The sequence below is a fragment of the Carcharhinus amblyrhynchos genome, chromosome 11, assembly GCF_965287045.1.
Source record: "Carcharhinus amblyrhynchos chromosome 11, sCarAmb.v2.hapA, whole genome shotgun sequence".
Taxonomy (NCBI): domain Eukaryota; kingdom Metazoa; phylum Chordata; class Chondrichthyes; order Carcharhiniformes; family Carcharhinidae; genus Carcharhinus; species Carcharhinus amblyrhynchos.
The window spans coordinates 20,087,530-20,108,059 of NC_137334.1; the positions used below are offsets into that span (position 1 = coordinate 20,087,530).

At 44.5% G+C, this 20,530-nt stretch overlaps 1 protein-coding gene across 1 annotated transcript in view; it reads right to left on the minus strand.

Annotated features, from left to right (window-relative positions):
- Positions 1 to 20,530, minus strand: part of ube2f (ubiquitin-conjugating enzyme E2F (putative)) — a 152,491-nt gene that overhangs the window by 38,705 nt on the left and 93,256 nt on the right. Inside the window, exon 5 of the mRNA XM_080198704.1 lies at positions 7,800 to 7,867. Coding sequence (XP_080054830.1) covers positions 7,800 to 7,867 — 68 coding nt within the window. The remainder of the gene's footprint in view (positions 1 to 7,799; positions 7,868 to 20,530) is intronic.

Here is a 20,530-nt window from a genome sequence, read left to right on the forward strand (position 1 = left end):
ACATGATTTTTCACTCACAAACCCATGCTAACTGTCCCTAATCAGTCCTTGCGTCTCTAAATGCCTGTGGATCCTGTCTCTCAAAATACCTTCCAACAACTTACCCACCACAGATGTGAGGCTCATTGGCCTGTAGTTCCCAGGCTTTTCCCAGCAGCCTTTTTTAAACAAAGGTACAACATTTGCCATTCTCCAATCTTCAGGCACCTCACACGTGATTATTGATGATTCAAATATCTCAGCTAGGGCACCCGCAATTTCCTCCCTAGCCCCCCACAATGTCCTTTGATACACTTCATCAGGTCCTGGGGATTTATCTGCCTTGATGCGTTTTAAGACTTCCAGCACCTCCTTCTCTGTAATATGTACACTCCTCAAGTTCCCTAACATCCATGTTTTTCTCAATAACAAATGCTGATGAGAAATATTCATTTGGGATCTCACCCATCTCTTGTGGATCTGCACATTGATGACCTTGTTGCTCCTTAAGAGGCCCTACTCTCTTCCTTGTTACTCTTTTGGCCTTTATGTATTTGTAGCTCTTTGGCTTCTCCTTTGTCTTATCTGCCAAAACAATCTCATGTCCTCTTTTTGCCCTCCTGATTTCTCTCTTAACTCTACTCCTACACCCCCTATACTCTTCAAGGGATTCACTTGATCCCAGCTGCCTATACATGTCATGTGCTTCTTGACACTTGAACATGCGCTTCTTTTACACACTGGCCGGTCATGATGGCTCCTTTGCCCTCAGAGCTGGAATTTTATTAATTCGGCTTTTTTTGACTTTGAATTCTCAGGTACTGTCCTTCTTATAAATAGACTTTGGTTCTTTCCAAGTTGATTAATTTGCTTTGTGGATAAATGTTTTCTCAGTTTTCTGCTGTTGTAAGCAGTATTTGATGCTCCAGGTTCATCAGCATACTCACAAGGTCAATCAAAGTCCAATGATTAAGGGAATATTTTCATTCTGTATCTTTCATTTTGTTGGTTCTTGCCTTTATCACCTGGTAGTGGGTGCATGATGTGGCAGTGAGCACCCAGAGGCAGCAGGCGCTGCCATATTCACAGAATCTTACAGTGCAGAAGGAGGCCTTTTCGCCCATTGAATCTGCACCAACTACAATCCTACCGAGACCTTATCCCTGTAACCCCATGTATTTACCCCACTTGTCCCCTTGACACTAAGAGGCAATTTAGCATGGCCAATTCACCTAACCCCTGCATCTTTGGAGGGTAGGAGGAAACCAGAGCTCCTGAGGAAACCCACACAGTTACAGGGAGCATGTGCAGACTCCACACAGAAAGTGACCAGAGGAATTGAACCCAGGTCCCTGGTACTGTGAGGCAGCAGAACTAACCACTGTGCCACACTTTGGGAATGAGCTGACAGTCAGAGATGGCAGCTCATTATAACAGCTTTTGACCAGACCTCTAACTGCAGAAATATCTATCAGCATTTCCTTCCATCCAAAAGAGGACAAAAAATGCAAACACAACATTTGTAGATTTCCCACTTCAGCTGCAGTTCTTCCAAAGAAGTTACATAACTGAGCCTTCCTTAGCAGAAACCTTACAAAATTCAGTGAGAGAGAAAACAAAAGACAAACAAGATCTGGAAATGGTAAACCACAAACCACAGCATACAGGGTCGTCAACAAGGCATGTTCATACTCATCCCTTTGTTGCTCTATAACAAAGGGGAGCCCACAGGGCAAACAGTTAAATCACACCGACATTTAACAGCTGAAATATCGGAAATGCTTCTTGCTCTGGTGAGCATCTGGTCCCACCAGACCATCCACAAAGCGGAAAGAGGCCATTTAGCCCATCAAGTCTGCATCGACTCTGCGAAAGAGGACCATACCCAGGCCCAAAACCCGCCCATTTAGTATGGCTAATCTCCCTAACCACATCTCTGGACACTAAGGAGGCAATTTAGCATGGCCAATCCACCTAACCCACACATCTTTGGACACCAAGGGGCAATTTAGCATGGCCAATCCACCTAACACGCACGTCACTGGACACCAAGGGGAAATTATGTATGGCTAATTCCCCCAACCTTCACATCTTTGAATACTAAGGGGCAATTTAGCATGGCCAATCCACCTAACCCGCACATCTTTGGACTGTGGGAGTAAACCGGGGCACCTGGAGGAAACCCATGCAGACATGGAGAGAACGTGCAGACTCCACACAGACAGTGACCCAAGCCAAGAATCAAACATGAGTCCCTGGCGCTGTAAGGCAGCAGTGCTAACCACTATGCTACCATGCTACCAGTAATTTGTTAATTTTACATCAGCTGCATTTACAGGTTATTTCACTTCATCTTATTTGGGTCAACCTCTTCTGTCGTTATTCAAATCCAAGCGACTTGCACCTTTTTAATGATCAATTATCTTGGTATTATTTCACTGATGATCACACATACTGCCAAATGGATTTCTGCTGAGCAGTTTGCAGTTCATTTAACCCATAGCTTGCTAGGATTCAATTTGATTCATCCCTCTCCATTTTCCAAACATACTTTAATTTAGTTTAGATAAATGTGAGGTGATGCATTTTGATAGATTGAACCAGGGCAGGACTTACTCAGTTAATGGTAGGGCATTGGGAAGAGTTACAGAACAAAGAGATCTAGGGGTACAGGTTCATAACTCCTTGAAAGCGGAGTCACAGTGGATAGAGCAGTGAAAAAGGTATTCAGCATGCTTGGTTTTGTTGGTCAGAACACTGAATACAGGAGTTGGGACATCTTGTTGAAGTTGTACAAGGCATTAGTAAAGCCACACTTGGAATACTGTGTTCAGTTCTGGTCATCCTATTATAGAAAGGGTGCAGAAGAAACTTATTGGGATGCTACTGGGACTTGATCGTTTGTGTTATAAGGAGAGACTGGATAAGCTGGGACTTTTTCCTCTGGATATGAGGGGTGATCTTATAAAGGTCTATAAAATAATGAGGGGCATAGATCAGCTAGATAGTCAACATCTTTTCCCAAAGGTAGGGGAGTCTAAAACTAGAGGGCATAGGTTTAAGGGGAGAGATACAAAAGTGTCCAGGGGGGCAATTTTTTCACACAGAGGGTAGTGAATGTCTGGAAAAAGCTGCCAGAGGTAGTAGTAGAGGTGGGTACAATTTTGTCTTTTAAAAAGCATTTAGACGGTTACATGGATCAGATGGTATAGAGAGATATGGGCCAAATGCTGGCAATTGGGACTAGCTTAGGGGTTGAAAACAAAGGGGCAGCATGGACAAGTTGGGCCGAAGGGCCTGTTTCCATGCTATAAACCTCTACAACATATACTGTTTTCAGTTCTGATAAAGGACATGCATCAAGAAGCTGACTATTCTCTACGTCTATGTGACCCTGGGACAGCGTAGGATTAATTATCTGCTTGCTCACCAGCCTTGTTCTGGGGATGGCTGGACTGTCTTGTGAAGAGAGATTGGGCAAAATGGGCCTGTACTCTCCAGAGTTTCGAAGAACAAGAGGTCACCTCATTGAAACTTACACAGTACTTTAAGGAATAGGCAAGGTAAATGTATGTAAGGTATTTCCCTTGGTTGGGAAGTTTAGGACCGTGGGCACAATTTCAAAATAAGGGGGAATCCATTTAGGACCGAGATGAGGAGAAATTTCTTTCCAAAGAGGGCTGTTGATGTTCAGTCAATGAGTTTGTTTTAAGCAGAGATTGATAGATTTCTGATTAACAATAGCGTAAAGGGCTACGGGGATAGTGGATGTAAATGGTATTGAAGTGTCTGATCAGCTATGCTGGTATTAAATGGCGGGATAGTCTAGATGAGCTGACTGACCTATTTCTATTCCTAGGTTTGAACCAACATGTTTATCCAGTCTCATTCCTGTGAAACGTCCACAGGAATGACAGACCACAGGGAGCTTTACTCTGTATCTATCCTTGGAGTGTTTGATGGGGACAGTGTAGAGGAAGCTTTACTCTGTATCTAACCCTGTGCTGCACCTGTCCTGGGAGTTGTTGATGGGGGACAGTGTAGAGAAAGCTTTACTCTGTATCCAACCGCTTTACCTGTCCTGGGAGTGTTTGATGGGGGACAGTGTAGATGGAGCTTTACTCTGTATCTAACCCCATTTATGGAGTTGGGGTGGAAACTAAAGGCGAAGTCAGAAAGAGTAATTATATCTGGACTCTTGCCTGTGCCACGGGATAGTTTAGAGAGGAATAGGGAGAGGGAAAGTTTGAACTCGTGGCTGAGGGGATGGTGCAGGAGGGAGGGGTTCAGGTACTTGAGCAATTGGGGCTCATTCTGGGGAAGGTGGGACCTCTATAAGAGGGATGGGCTACACCTTAACCAGAGGGGAATCAATATCCTGGGGGGTAAATTTGCAAAAGCGATGCAGGAAGGTTTAAACTGATTCGGAGGGGGGGAGGGATAGTGAGGAAAGGGGGTGAAAGTGAGGGGGGCATAGTTGGGGAATGCAAGGCACGGCATAGTGGGGGTGGGGCGGAGCAGGGTTTGAAATGCGTGTACTTTAATGCGAGGAGTATTCGCAATAAAGTGGATGAACTTGCAGCGTGGATCAGTACCTGGGACTTTGATGTTGTGGCCATTTCTGAGACATGGATAGAGCAGGGTCAGGAATGGATGTTGCAGGTTCCGGGGTACAAATGCTTTAGTCGGAGTAGAGAAGAAGGTAGAAGGGGGGGTGGGGTAGCATTGCTAGTCAAGGACTGTATCACAGTGTCGGAGAGAAAGTTTGATGAGGACTTGTCAGTTGAGGTAGTATGGGCGGAGATTAGAAATAGGAGAGGAGAGGTCACCCTGTTGGGAGTCTTTTATAGACCTCCTAAAAGTTCTAGAGAGGTTGAGGAAAGGATTGCGGAGACAATCCTGGTTAGGAGTGAAAGTAATAGGGTAATTGTTATGGGGGACTTTAACTTTACGAATATTGATTGGAGTTGCTATAGTTCTAGCTCGCTAGAGGGGTCAGTGTTTGTACAAAGCGTGCAGGAAGGTTTTTTGTCTCAGTATGTAGACAGGCCAACTAGAGGTGAGGCTATATTGGATTTGGTGCTGGGAAATGAGCCAGACCAGGTGCTAGACTTGGAAGTTGGTGTGCATTTTGGTGATAGTGACCACAATTCGGTTACGTTCACCTTAGTGATGGGAAGAGATAGGCATGAACCTCGGGTCAGCAATTTTAGCTGGGGTAAGGGCGATTATGAGGCTATCAGGAGTGAATTAGGAAGCATGGATTGGATTAGGGGATTACAGGGACTGGGAACGTCTGAAATGTGGAGTTTTTTCAAGGAGCAACTACTGCGAGTCCTTGATAGGTATGTCCCTGTCAGGCATGGTGGATTTGGTAGATCTAGGGAACCGTGGTGCACTAAAAGAGTTGAGTCGATGGTTAAAAAGAAAAAGGAGGCTTATGTTCGGATGAGATTGGAGGGCTCAAATAGTGCACTAGAAAGCTTTAGATTGGCTAGGAGGGAGTTGAAGAGTGAGTTGAGAAGGGCTAAAAGAGGACATGAGAAGACTTTGGCTGATAGGATTAAGGAGAATCCTAAGGCGTTCTATAGGTATGTCAAGAACAGAAGGTTGGTCAGGCCAAGATTAGGGCCAGTTACAGACAGCAGGGGGAAGTTGTGTGTGGAACCGGAGGAGATTGGAGAAGTATTGAACCAATATTTCTCTTCGGTGTTCACGCAAGGGGACATGAATATAGCTGAGGAGGACATTGGGTTGCAGGGGTGTAAAATAGACAGTATTACGGTTGATAAAGATGATGTGCTGGAAATTCTTGAGGGGCTGAAAATAGATAAGTCCCCTGGTCCGGATGGGATCTACCCTAGGATTCTCTGGGAGGCTAGAGAGGTGATTGCAGAGCCTCTGGCTCAGATCTTCAGGTCGTCATTGGTCTCTGGTGTAGTCCCGGAGGATTGGAGGATAGCGAATGTTGTCCCATTGTTTAAGAAGGGGAACAGAGACTTTGCCGGGAATTATAGACCGGTGAGTCTTACTTCTGTTGTGGGCAAGGTTTTAGAAAAAATTATTAGGGATAGGATTTATAGTTATTTGGAGTGTAATGAATTGATTAGAAATAGTCAGCATGGTTTTGTAGCGGGTAGGTCATGCCTTACTAACCTTATTGAGTTTTTTGAGAAGGTGACCAAAGAGGTGGATGGGGGTAAGGCAGTTGACGTGGTATACATGGATTTTAGTAAGGCGTTCGATAAGGTTCACCATGGTAGGCTTCTGCAGAAAATGCAGATGTATGGGATTGTGGGTAATCTAGGAAGTTGGATCAGGAATTGGCTATCGGATAGGAGACAGAGGGTGGTGGTGGATGGTAAATATTCATCATGGAGTGCAGTTACGAGTGGTGTGCCTCAGGGATCTGTTTTGGGGCCACTGTTGTTTGTAATTTTTATTAATGATCTGGATGAGGGTATAGTTGGGTGGATTAGTAAATTTGCTGATGACACCAAAGTTGGAGGTGTGGTAGATTGTGAGGAAGGGTGTCATAGTCTGCAGGGAGACTTAGATAGGTTGCAGAGCTGGGCCGAGAGGTGGCGGATGGAATTTAATGCGGAGAAGTGTGAGGTAATTCACTTTGGTAGGAGCAACAGATGTGTCGAGTATAGGGCTAACGGGAGGACTTTGAATAGTGTGGATGAACAGAGGGATCTAGGTGTGTGTGTACATAGATCCCTGAAAGTTGGGAATCAAGTAGATAAGGTTGTCAAGAAGGCGTACGGTGTCCTGGCGTTTATTGGTAGGGGGATTGAATTTAGGAGTCGCAGTGTAATGTTGCAACTGTACACTACTCTAGTACGGCCGCACTTGGAGTACTGTGTGCAGTTCTGGTCCCCGCATTACAAGAAGGATGTGGAGGCGTTGGAGAGGGTGCAGAGGAGGTTTACTAGGATGTTGCCTGGTATGGTGGGGAGGTCCTATGAGGAGAGACTGAGGGATTTGGGGTTGTTTTCGTTGGAAAGAAGGCGGCTAAGAGGGGATCTTATTGAAACATATAAGATGATTAGAGGTTTAGATAGGGTGGATAGTGATAGCCTTTTTCCTCGGATGGAGAAAGCTAGCACGAGGGGGCATGGCTTTAAATTAAGGGGGGGTAGCTGCAGGACGGATGTCAGGGGTAGGTTCTTTACCCAGCGGGTGGTGAGGGATTGGAATGCCCTGCCTGCTGCAGTTGTAAATGCGTCTAGTTTGGGAGCGTTTAAGAGATCTCTGGATAGGTTTATGGACGAAAAGGGATTGGTATAGGCTAGTGGGTCATTGTTTTTGTAACTGGTCGGCGCAACATCGTGGGCCGAAGGGCCTGTTCTGCGCTGTAATGTTCTATGTTCTATGTTCTATGCTGCACCTATCCTGGCGGTGTTTGATGGGGGCAGTGTAGAAGAATGAGAGGTCATCTCATTGAAACCTACACAATACTTTAAGGAATAGACAAGGTAAACGCATGTAAGGTGAGCTTTACTCTGTATCTAACCGCGTGCTGTTCTCCATGCTGAGACTGTGGAGCTTTGTTACATTGGTTTTACTTCAATGGTTGCTTTGTTCTACACTTCCTTTTCTTTCATGGGATGTGGGTGTCACTGATGCCACATCCCATGAAAGAATGAAAGAAAAAAAGAACCATTCCATTAGCGTTAAGATTGCTCACCTTGATACACACTAAATTTACAGAAAAATAAGACAAACTCGCATAGAATTTCCTGGATCCAGTTCTGCCTATTTTGTCCTCAGGCTGTGCAATCCATCAAAAAGATCAGCAAAGCTCCTCTACTCACCACCATATTGTAGGCTTCTGGGACATCTGTTTCAAACTGGAACTTGCCACCCTGGTAATACCCTTCATCTGTTAATAGAATAGAGAAAAGCATTTTTCAATGTATAAAATGCACCATTTTCCACAAATACACTGTTACAATCTCAACTGCTGGTAATACTGGAAAAGTCAGATTCCAGAATGATAAAAGCTCTGACAAAGGGTCATCTAGACTCGAAATGTTGGCTCTATTCTCTCCCCACAGATGCTGCCAGGCCTGCTGAGGTTTGCCAGCATTTTCTGAACGTAGAACATAGAACATTACAGCACAGTACAGGCCCTTTGGCCCTCAACGTCGTGCTGAACTATGTCCAAACCCAAGATCAAGCTATCCTCTCCCTATAATTCTGGAGTGCTCCATGTGCCTATCCAATAATTGCTTGAAAGCTCCTGAAGTGTCCGACTCCACTATCACAGCAGGCAGTGCATTCCACACCCCAACCACTCTCTGAGTAAAGAATCTACCTCAGACATCCCTCCTATATCTCCCACCACGAACCTTATAGTTATGCCCCCTACTAACAGCTACATTCACCCGAGGAAACAGTCTCTGCACGTCCACTCTATCAATCCCTCTTGTCATCTTATAAACCTCTATTAAGTTGCCTCTCATCCTCCTCCACTCCAAGAGAAAAGCCCCAGCTCCCTCAGCCTTTCCTTATAAGACCTACCCTCCAATCCAGGCAGCATCCTGGTAGATCTCCTCTTCACTCTCTCCAATGCTTCCACATCCTTCTTATAGTGAGGTGACCAGAACTGAACACAATATTCCAAATGTGGTCTCACCAACGTCCGGTATAATTGCAGCATAACCCCACGGCTCTTAAACTCAAACCCTCTGTTAATAAATGCTAACACACTATAAGCCTTCTTCACAGCTCTATCCACTTGAGTGGCAACCTTCAGAGATCTGTGGATATGAACCCCAAGATCTCTCTGTTCCTTCACATTCCTTAGAACCCTGCCGTTGACCCTGTAATCTACATTCAAGTTTGTCCTACCAAAATGAATCACCTCACACTTATCAGGATTAAACTCCGTCTGCCACTTTTCAGCCCAACTCTGCATCCTATCAATGTCTCTTTACAGCCTGCAAGAGCCATCCATCTTATCCACCACTCCACCAATCTTGGTGTCATCAGCAAATTTACTAACCCACCCTTTAGCCCCTTCTTCCAAGTCATTGAGAAAAATCACAAAAAGCAGAGGACCCAGCACTGGCCCCTGTGCTACACTGCTGGTAACTGGCCTCCAGTCTGAAAATTTTCCCTCCACCACCACCCTCTGTCTTCTATGATACAGCCAGTTACTTATCCAATTGGCCAAATTTCCTTCTATCCCACACCTCCTTATCTGTTTTTCTTTCAGATTCCAGCGTGAACCTGGCTTGATTGATCTTAACTTGTTTTTTTCAGAAAGGTAGGTTATGAACAAAGGAAGCTGATGATGAACTTTTAATACAAAGGATAACATTTTTACTAAAACATAAAATGTGAAATATATTATACAAGACAAAAATGCAGCACAGTGGTTGACACTACTAGCTCACAGTGCCAGGGACCCGGGTTCGATTCCTGGCTTGGGTCACTGTCTGTATGGAGTTTGCACATTCTCCCTTTGTCTGCATGGGTTTCCTCCGGGTGCTCCGGTTTCCTCCCACAGTCTAAGATGTGCAGGTTGGGTGAACTAGCCATGATAAATTGCTCCTAAATGTCAGGGGGACTAGCTAGGGTAAATGCATGGGTTATGGGGATAGGACGTGGGTGGAATTGTGATCGGTGCAGACTTGATGGGCCAGATGGCCTCCTTTTGTACTGTAGGATTCTATGATTTTAACAATCTCAATATAAACGCAAGATGACAATTCAAATTCCCACCATTCTTTTTTCCCCAGCAATATCTTTATGATCAGCACGACACAAAGGCTTCTTGCCTGAGACTGGCACAACTGCAACTGGTTTTCTTCTGGTGCATTTTAATGCATTCACTTGATGCCGTATCTCTCCCAGAGACATCCCAAAACTGCATTTGAAACTCAATGTTTCTTCAAATGCAGTACAAACAAATGAGTTTGCCAAACTCAGTCTTCCAGTTGCACCTCTCCATTCAAAGTGGATAACTTCACACTTATCCATGTCATACTGCATCTACTACACATTTGTCCACTCACAGCTTGTCTAAATCACCTCGAGTCTCTTTACATCCTCCTAGCCACTTACAATTCCACCTCATTTAGTGCCCCTTCCTCATCAACTCATTCCAATCGAGATCATGTCTGATCTAACACGGACCACTTATGCTGCCACCCACCTCTCCCCTCATCCATCTATCTGTAGTTTCGGCTAGCATTATATCCTCTGGCTCCTGCAGCAGAACCAATTCACAATCCAACCAGAAACATTTCCTCTGTTGCATCACCTTTCCTGGCTCTGGTCAGGGATTGTGTTGAACCACTTTTAGAAAACCCAAGTAACGGCGGATTAACCTGGATCTGGTCCTTCCTTCAAGAATTGCAGGAAGATTGTAAGTGTTATGAAGCGGAGGTGAATTCCCCCCCTCTGAGAACACCTAACCATTCAAAGAGGAGTATCTCGCCTCATAACCTGTTAAAGTGGATGGGAAATGGTACGATCTGCACTTCAGTAACTTTTAGTGGTTGAATCAAAATAACTACCCGACACACTCTAAAGTCAACAGGTAATTTATCTAACTAACAGTGAACAAGTTATCTAAACTATTAAACCAATTAAAACATGATTCTAATAGAATGCTGTTCAGATAAATACAATTCCCACTCATTAACAAAAAGACAGAATTTCAGTCACTCTCTGAATTACAACCAGGAATATTCTGGGCCTTCTCTGTTGATTCATCTCATGTCTTCTTTGGAATCTTCACTATCAAGACGGAGCTTTCTCCAAGACACGAATGAGGCTGTTACTCTGGCAGATGCTGTCTCTGCTTATTGTCCCACTGCCCTTTTTTATACCTGTGATGACATATCAACATCCCCTACAATAGGATTGGTTCCAATTTGCCAAAACCGTCAAATTTAAATCTAATAGGCTGCTGGGATCCAAGTGCCGGAATTAAGCTGATTGGTTAAATTCAAAAGTCTGTTCTGTTTCAACTTGATTGGCTAAATTCAAAAAATTCAAAAACCTAAAAGCCCATTACCAGTGCAACCCTGCTGCTTGGCCTGCGGTACAAATGTTTCAATCTGGGACCCCATATACATCTGCATTTTTTAAAAACTTTCTAAGCACAGAAAAAACACCACCTTTTTAAAGGAGCCATGCAGTAATTTCACCTTTCAGCATTTCACTATTTTTAAATAATTTTACAAACACTAAGTTCTAACATTCTACTCAACTTTGCAACATAAGGGATACCATTTTCCAAGCCACTGATACTATTTTTGGGGGAATAAGAAGTCCAATGGACTTATAGGGCCCAATATCCAAAACAAATCCTATAGTCACATGAAATGAAAACGAAAATGTGACTCATTCACCTTAATTCTACCCAACATTATTTACCCATGGGAACATGGATTGGATTTCACTGAAGAGCAACTTCTCTCCAAAGTGGCAGCGACTTTGTGACCTTTCACAACCAGGCCTTACAGACGTTAGAATTTGCAGACAGATGCTGAATACATGCTCAACATACACAACTACAAGACGGTGTTTGTTATCAGAGAGTGTGGGGTCGTCAGTCTGTGGTATCAGTCCTTGGGATGATGGGGCAGATTGGTTACAGAATAGGGGAGGGGAGTACTTTGTTAAATATGTTTAGTGATGTGTCACAAGCCATCTTACAGAGTTGAGGCGGAACATCCAAGAGCTTTCCTGGAATTAGATTCCCAGTTTATTTTTGCCTTCCTCAGGAGTTAGGCATTACTGGGTCTAAAAGTCAGGGAGAGAGACTGAGAAAATCTCAGAGTGAGTATGCAGTAAACACAGGTTCTCAAAGACATGGCGTGTGAGAGATGACAAATAATTGAAGGCCAGAAGAGAGAGGGAATGAGGAAAATAATTTGGTCTACTTGCTTTTGTTATTTGGGTTTTCATTTTGTACTCTTCCAGATACAGAAGCCCTCAGCTCCTTGTGTAACCCTTGGGCCCCATTTCATAGAATTCATAGGGTGCAGAAAGAGGTCATTCGGCCCATCAAGTCTACACCGACTCACCAATAGAGCATATTACCCAGACCCATCCCTGCCCATCCCCACGTGTTTACCCTGCTCATCCCCTTAACATGCACACTAAGGGGCAATTTAGCATGGCCAATCCACCTAACCTACACATCTTTGGACACAACGGAGCAAAGTAGCATGGCCAATCCATCTAACCTACACATCTTTGGACACTAGGAGGCAATTTAACATTGCCAATCTACCTAACCTGCATGACTTTGGACATTTAACTAATCAGATAACAAAAGGCTGTCAATGTTATTTGTCATGGTTACAGGCACCTCCCAAAACCACACAAATCACAAAGTCAAAATAATGCCAATAAACTTTCCCACCCAAATCCAAATGAACTGCACCCGGTTTGAAAAAAAGGCTCACAGATCAGCCACGGAAAAAAACATTAACAAGCTCAACCATCTCCTCAATCTTGTGCAGCCTGGCCTAGTCTGCAATCTCATTAATCCTGCTCCCCGATCCATTTAGTAAAACAATCGTCATCGTGAATACTTTCGAGTTCGATGGACTGTCAAGCAAAATAAATGATCTAATTCTCTCAGAGCTCCACTGTGGGTCTCAGCGTTGAGTAATTTAGAATTCATGCAAAATTGATCATGAGCCCAAGAATATCACAGTTCATCTGACACACAGGGACACCCCTGATCGCCAGATTGTAAGAAACAGTAGACCATTCAGCCCATCAAGTCCACTCCGCCATTCAACAAGATCATGGCTGATCAGATTGTGGCCTTAACTCCATTTTCCTGGTGACCCCTCCTTAGTCCCCGACTTTTGGGTCAGAAATATATGAGGAAAGGTATCTGGAAACATCACTGCTGCCTTCTCCATGCTCTTCTCCAGCACAGAAGATCTGCTTCTGGCCTGCGCATAACAGGTTGACATGAAGAGATTCCCCACTCAATTCTAATGCTTCCCTCAGGGAGAGTATTTTTAAAAGTTTTTTTTATAGTTTGTTTATTAGTGTCACAAGTAGGCTTACATCAACACTGCAATGAAGTTACTGTGAAAATCCCCTAGTCGCCACACACCGGCGCCTGTTCGGGTACACTGAAGGAGAATTTAGCATGGCCAATGCATCTAACCAGCATGTCTTTCGGACTGTGGGAGGAAACAGGAGCACCCAGAGGAAACTCACGAGGAGAACATGCAAACTTGACAGTCACCGAAGCTGTAAATCGAACCTGGGTGCCTGGCGCTCTGAAGAAGCAATGCTTACCACTGTGCCGCCCAATAAGCCTGAGGTGTAGACAGGCAGATGTGTTACCAGCTTTTGACTAGGCTACTGGATGCAGATATTTTAACTGTTAATTAAATCAGGCAGCAATAGCAGTTATTTTCCAATATTGTCCAGTTCTGAACCATTTCATTCCTTGGGTGTTTCTGATACAAAAAAATTTGAAGTCAGGCCTATTTGAGGCAGTTCTCTTTGTTACCAAAAAGAAACTCAGTGTCACCACTAGTAAGATCTGAAAGTTAATAGGAAAACACAGCAAGAGCTGGAAATGCTCGATACAGTGCAATGTCGGGCATCCAGATGGGGAGAAATGTACTGAATCACTTAAGCTAAATTAGTTATACATAGAAGCATATTCACTGGTGCGAGGAGGGAGCAGGAGTGGCCCAGCCAGTGTCTACTTCATCATCCTTCTGCAATTTTCCATATTCAGGTCCTGTGTCACTCGACAGAATTTGCCTGTTGGCCACCTACTCCCATCCCCACCCTGGGCAGGTGGGTTCTGGACTGCACTCTGCACTGATAAAACTCCATTGAGGGGGAAGGGTGCAAGGAATACCTTGGGAGGGTGATGCTGAATGGAAACGGTTGAACTATTCAGTGCCAATCTTCCCAAAACTCAGGTGACAGTCGAAATGATGGGTGGCACAGTGGTTAGCACTGCTGCTTCACAGTGCCAGGGACGAGGTTCGATTCCTGGCTTGGGTGACTGTGTGGAGTCCACACGTCCCCCCCATGTCTGTGTGGGTTTCCTCTGGATGCTCCAGTTTTCTCCCGCTGTCCGAAAGGTGTGTTACTTAGGTGGATTGGCCATGCTAAATTGCCCCTTAGTGTCAGGGGGATTAGCGGGGTAAATACATGGGGTTATGGGGATAGTGCCTGGGTGGGGTTGTGGTTGGTGCAGACCTGATGGGCTGAATGGCCTCTTGCTGCACTGTAAGGATTCTATAATTCAATGATTCTATAATACTGACAAGAAAATTCAGTCGAAAGACAGACTGTGAGCATCAAAATGTCAGGGAGCGAGGCAGCATCTAGATAAATCTCAAACGTAACAGGCACCATCTCCAAATAAATAGCTTACTAAAATAAAGTGCAGAGTACCACTCTGGCCATAAATAGCCCAGCAAAATACATGCAACAAATAGAACAGAGTCAAGGAGATACGCAACGCTACAACTGGGAATGTGTGAATGGAGCCAATACATACAGAGACCAAGACAGACACTGGGGATAAAAACTTATTTAGATATCACTGAAATATTGGGGAATGAGGGCAGTATGTATGTCAAATCAAATCTAGTCAACAGGCAGGGGCCAGGAAAAGAGAGAGGGAGAAACATGTTAAGATTTCTCCTGCGATGAGTCTGTTGTGTCCCAGTGTTGATTTTATTAGCTATGACAATCCACTGCTAATTTGAAAAATGGAAACCAAACTTAACCCTCCAACTAAAACCTAGTCTGATGCATAATACAATTTTATTCCTAATTAAAGAATTTCACTGTGATTCATTGTAGCATTTCACATTTCACAGCCCTGGGTTTAGAGGCACTTGCATCAATGGTTACATTAATCACAAAGCGTTTCTCTTCCTCAGAATTCACCATGTACTTGAAACTGGTCCCTCTGCAGTCTTGAAAATTCTCGTGACCAAAATGTGGAATACTTGGTCCATTCCCACCCTCCCCACTTCCTGAAGAAATATCTGCAACTACTTTCTAATTACTCTGGGACAAAAGTAGGAGCGGCTCACAGCACAGGAGGCCATTCAGCCCACTGCAGTCCCAATTCTTTGCTAAACCTATCTCAACATTAATCCCATTGCTCTACATTTATTCCCCAACATCCAACCTTAATCCCACTCTCTTTCTAATCCCTTTAGTAATCCCAAATGAATTCCATTGTTCTGCAATCTCCCTATATTGCTGTATCAATGCCAAATGAATCACTGCGCTACTTTCCATTTCCCTGCATCAATCCCAAACTATGACACAGAGATGCCAGCATTGGCATGGAAGTCTCACAGAACCAGGTTAAAGCCCAACAGGTTTATTTGGGATCACGAGCTTTTGGAGCACTGCTCCTTCCTCAGGAGAGTGCACTTCACTCACCTGATAAAAGAGCAGTGTTTTGAAAGCTTGTGACTCCAGTCCCAAACTATTCCTACTTCTCTACATCCCTGTATCAAATCCAAACTAGTTGCTTTACCTTAATCTCACTATAATCCTGTAACTATCCCAAAATAATCCCACTACTCAACTCTCTATTTCCCTATGGTATCCCAAACAAATTCCCCTGCCTCCTTCCCTCAAAAGGCTTGTGTCAAACCCAAACTCAAGTCAGCCACGCTTCAGTAGGTTGCACTTTCACCCCAGAGGCAGAAGAGAACAAAAAAAAAATCACAGAATCCCTACAGTGCAGAAGGAAGCCATTCGCCAGAGTCCGCACCGACCACACAATGCCACCCAGACCCTATCCTCATAACCTCATGCATTTAACCTAGCTCATTCTTCTGACACTAAGAGGCAATTTAGCATGGCCAATCCATCTAATTCGTACATCTTTGGACACTAAGGGGCAATTTAACATGGCCAATCCACATAACCTGCACATCTTTGGACTGTGGGAGGAAACCGGAGAAAACCAATGCAGACAGAGGGAGAATGTGCAAACTCCACTCAGACAGTGACCAAAGCCGAGAATTGAACCAGGTCCTAGTGCTATGAGGCAGCACCGCTAACCACTATGCCAACATGCTGCCCAACTCCACGACTGGTCAGTAGATTGTGGGTTCAAGTCCCAATCAAGGACTTGAGCATTAATTGAAGACTGACAACACCTGTGCAGTACTGAAGGCGCGCTGAACTGCGGCAGATGATGTCTTCTGCATGAAATGTTAAACCAAGGCCCTGCCTGCCTTGTTGGGTGGATGTAAAAGATACCAGGGCACGATGTTGTAAAAGAGCAAGGGAGTTACCATTGGCATGCTTGTCAATATTTATCTTTCCATTACCATCACAAAAATTGGATTGTCTGGTCATTACCATATTGCTGTTTGTGGGATCTTCCTGTGTGCAAATTGGCTGCTGCATTTCCTACATTACAACTGTAGCCATACTTGGAAAGTATTTGTGCTTTGGGACCTCCTTTGTTCACGAATGGTGCTATATAAATGTAAGTCTCTCTCTCTCTTACTTATGCCATAGTCTGCGTAGTTGAAAAATGCCTGATTGGCAGTGGGTGGTAGCGTGTAGTTGTTCTACTTCAGTGTGGGAACGTTGAAGATTACATTGAGGGGTGGCACAGTGGTTAGCGCTGCTGCCTCACTGCGCCGGGGCTGGAGTTGATTTTCGGCTTGGGTCACTGTCTGTGCAGAGTTTGCACGTTCTCCCTGTGTCTGTGTGGGTTTCCTTCGGGGGCTCCGATTTCCTCCCTCAGTCCAAAGATGTGCGAGTTAGGTGGATTGGCCATGCTGAATTGCCCCTTAGTGTCAGGGGGACTAGTTAGGGTAAATGCAAGGGACTGAGAGGATAGGGCCTGGGTGGGATTATGGTCACTGCAGAGTCAATGGGCTGGATGGCCTCCTTCTGCACTGCAGGATTCTATGATTATTTGGAATTGTCCTGCAGGGGATCTCAGCGACAGCAATCCTGCAACGTCATTACTGAGCGGGTTAACTCTGCAAGCATTTGTTTAGCAGAGTGAAAAAACAAAGGGTGAAAGCTCAAATTCTTCCACTACTTGACCATTATTTGCGCAGTCTGTTGGAACAGCATGGGGAAGCTGGCTAATACGAGCACAGGCAGTGATTATCGAAGCATTATCCAGGACTGCACGTGGGCCACTGATGGCAATTACACTCAGCATCTTCATAGAATCCCTACAGTGCATAAGGAGGGCATGCGGTCCATCAAGTCTACAGCGACTACAATCCCATCCAGGTTCTATTTCCAAACCCCTATGCATTTACTCTGCTAGTCCCCCGACACAAAGGGGTAATTTCGCATGGCCAATCAACCTAACCCGCACATCTTTGGAGTGTGGGGGGCAACTGGATCATCCAGAGGAAATCTTGTGCTTGCATTCACAGTTCTGATCCCACTTCCCTGCCCCTTCACCGGATCTTATCCTTCCTTTCCATCTCTCTATACAACTGTCTTTTAAACAATGCCACAGTTTCTGTCTCAATGGCCCCTTATGTAATAATAACTCATTGTGTGAAAGCATTTTTTCTAACTTTCCCTTCATTCGTCAATGATAATCTGTCACCATTTTAATCATTTTGAAACTCTCAATTAGTTGAATCCCCCTTAACCTTCACTGAAACTTCAGTGAAAAGAGGCCCAATTTTTAGAATCTTGTTCTGTAACTCCAGCTGCATATTCCCCGTATCGCTACAATAAATGTGCTGGTTAGGTGGAATGACCGTGCTAAATTGCCCCTTGGTGTCAGAGAGACCTGTATCACTACAATAAATCTTGTTCCTTGTCCATGGCACCTTTGCCACAATCAAACATCCCAAGGCACTTCACAGGAGCATTACCAAATACATTGGGAGATATATGCTTTGATAGAAGTAGGTAAGGAAAGTCTTGAGGGGAAAGAGAGTTGGAAAGGCAGAGAGATGTAGGGAAAAGCATGGATCTTAGGAAATTGAAGGCACGGCTACCAAAATCAGGAATGCATCAAGAGGTGCAATTAGAGGACTGCAGGGAACTCAGAGGGTCATAGAATCCTACAGTGCTGAAGGAGACCATTCAATCCATCAAATCTGCATTGTCAACAATCTCATCTGGACCCTTTTCCTGTTACCCCCTATTTACCCTGCTAATCCCTCTAACCCACGCAACCCAAGATGCCAAGGGGCAATTTAGCATGGCCAATGCATCTAACTTGCGCATCTTTCAGGCTGTGGGAGGAAACCGGAGCACGTGGAGGAAACCCACACAGACACAGGGAGAACGCGCAGACTCTGCACAGATAGTGACCCAAGCTGGGAATCAAACGCAGGTCCCTGATGATGAGGCAGCAGTGCTAAGGTTGTGGGGCTGGAGGAGAATACAAGCATAGGAGGGGGCAAAGCCATGGAGGATTTTGGAAACAAGGATAAGAATTCTAAAAATCAAGGTGCTGCTTGTCTGGGAGCTAGCGTGAGTCAGAGGACATGGGGGTAAGAGAGGAACGAGGCTCGCTGTGATAGGGACAGCAGAGTTTTGGATGACCTCAAACTTATGGAGGGTAGAATCTCGGAGAGCAGCCAGATTGAAATAATTGAGTCGAGCGGTAGCGACCCAAACACAACAGCATTCTTGATCTTGCATTAATATTAATAGATATTATTACCTCAGTGTGGCATTATTCAACAAGCCTCAAACCCAGAGCTGCAATTAAAGACTTATGTTTTCAATAGCACCTTCCACAACCATAGGATGTCCCAAAGCACATTACAGCCAGTTCAGAATTACTGACGTGCAGTTACTGTGGTATGGTAAGAAATGTGGCAGTCAGTTTGTGTGCAGAAAATACCCACAAACAATAATGTGACAATGATCAGATAATCTGCCTTCAGTGATGTTGGCTGAGGACACTGAGGAGAACTCCCCTGTTCTTTTCCCACTATATCGTGGGATCTTTCACACCTGAGGGGGCAGATAGGGCATCATTTTAACAATAGCATGTCAGCTATGACCCTCACCAACTTTTACAGATGCACCATAGAAAACATCCTTTCTGGTTGTATCACAGCTTGGTACGTGTCCTGCTCTGCCCAAGACTGCAAGAAACCACAAAGGGTTGTGAATGAAGCCCAGTCCATCACGCAAACCTGCCTTCCATCCATTGACTCTGTCCACACTTCCCGCTGCCTCGGAAAAGCAAGGACCCCACGCACCCGGACATACTCTCTTCCACCTTCTTCCATTGGAAAAAAAATACAAAAGTCTGAGATCACATAAAACTGATTCAAGAACAGCTGCTTCCCTGCTGCTGTCAGACTTTTGATAAAATCTGGACGGCATAGCCAAGTTGGGCCAAAGGGCCTGTTTCCATGCTGTAAACCTCTATGACTCAACATATAATTAAGCTGATCTTTCTCTACACCCTAGCTATGTCTGTAACACTACATTCTGCACCCTCTCCTTTCCTTCTCCCTTATGTACTCTATGAACAGTGTGCTTTGTCTGTATAGTACACAAGAAACAATACTTTTCACTGTATCCCAATACATGTGGCAATAATAAATCAAATCAAAAATCAACGAGTCTGAAAGGTGGCACCTCCAGTGATGCAGTGCTTCCCTAATGCATAGTCAGCCTAGATTATTGTGCACAAGCCTCTGGCGTTAAATACATGTCTTGTAAATTTATACGGCTTCTGCATACTGAATATTCATAGTTCCTGCAGCAGCAGTGCCTGTAGATTGAAAATCAATGCACAATATCCAAAATCTGACAATCTGAATTGAAATTGAGCTAAAATTGCCTCATATTCTTTTATTCATACTGCATAATGAAAGTGACTGCACAAGTTCAATTTTAAAAGCAAAAGACCAACTTTAAATGAACAGGAGAAGGCTCTAATCATTCAACCCTCTTATTTATCATGACTCGCAGAAGATTTTCACTTCCCAATGTCAAGCTGACTGCTGTGAAATGCTTTGGGGTGCTTTATTATGTTAAATGTGCCAAACAAATCATAATTGCCATTGAAATCTTGCTATCACTTTACAGATTATTTATTATTTGCTGACACCCTGTTGTCCTTGCTTGTACCCTTTCTAGTGTCATTAAGATAGTTAAGCAAACTATGCAGCATTCCCAGTGTGGTCACCATGCCAGCTTCCTAGCCTTTCACTACATTGAGTGAGTCACACACTCACATCATCTATCTGCATCTTTGCAGTTCAAATACGTAGTTCACAGGTCCTTTTCTAGCTGCATGTTAATGAGTATCCCATCGGTGGGTAGTCAGATGAGTTACTCATTACCTGAAGTGCACGACCTCAGTTGCTACTGTCATTATTAAATAAGCACTCACCTTCTAAATGGCTGGGCCTCTGTAACTTGTGCTGGGATAGTGGGACTTGGGAGGTGGCTGTGCAGTTCATCCCTATGGGAATGGCATGGTGGCACAATGGCTAGCAGTGCTGCCTCACGACACCAGCAACCCATGTTTGATTCCAGCCTTGGGTCACTGACTGTGCGATGTTTGCACATTCTCCTGGTTTCCTCCACATGCTCCAGT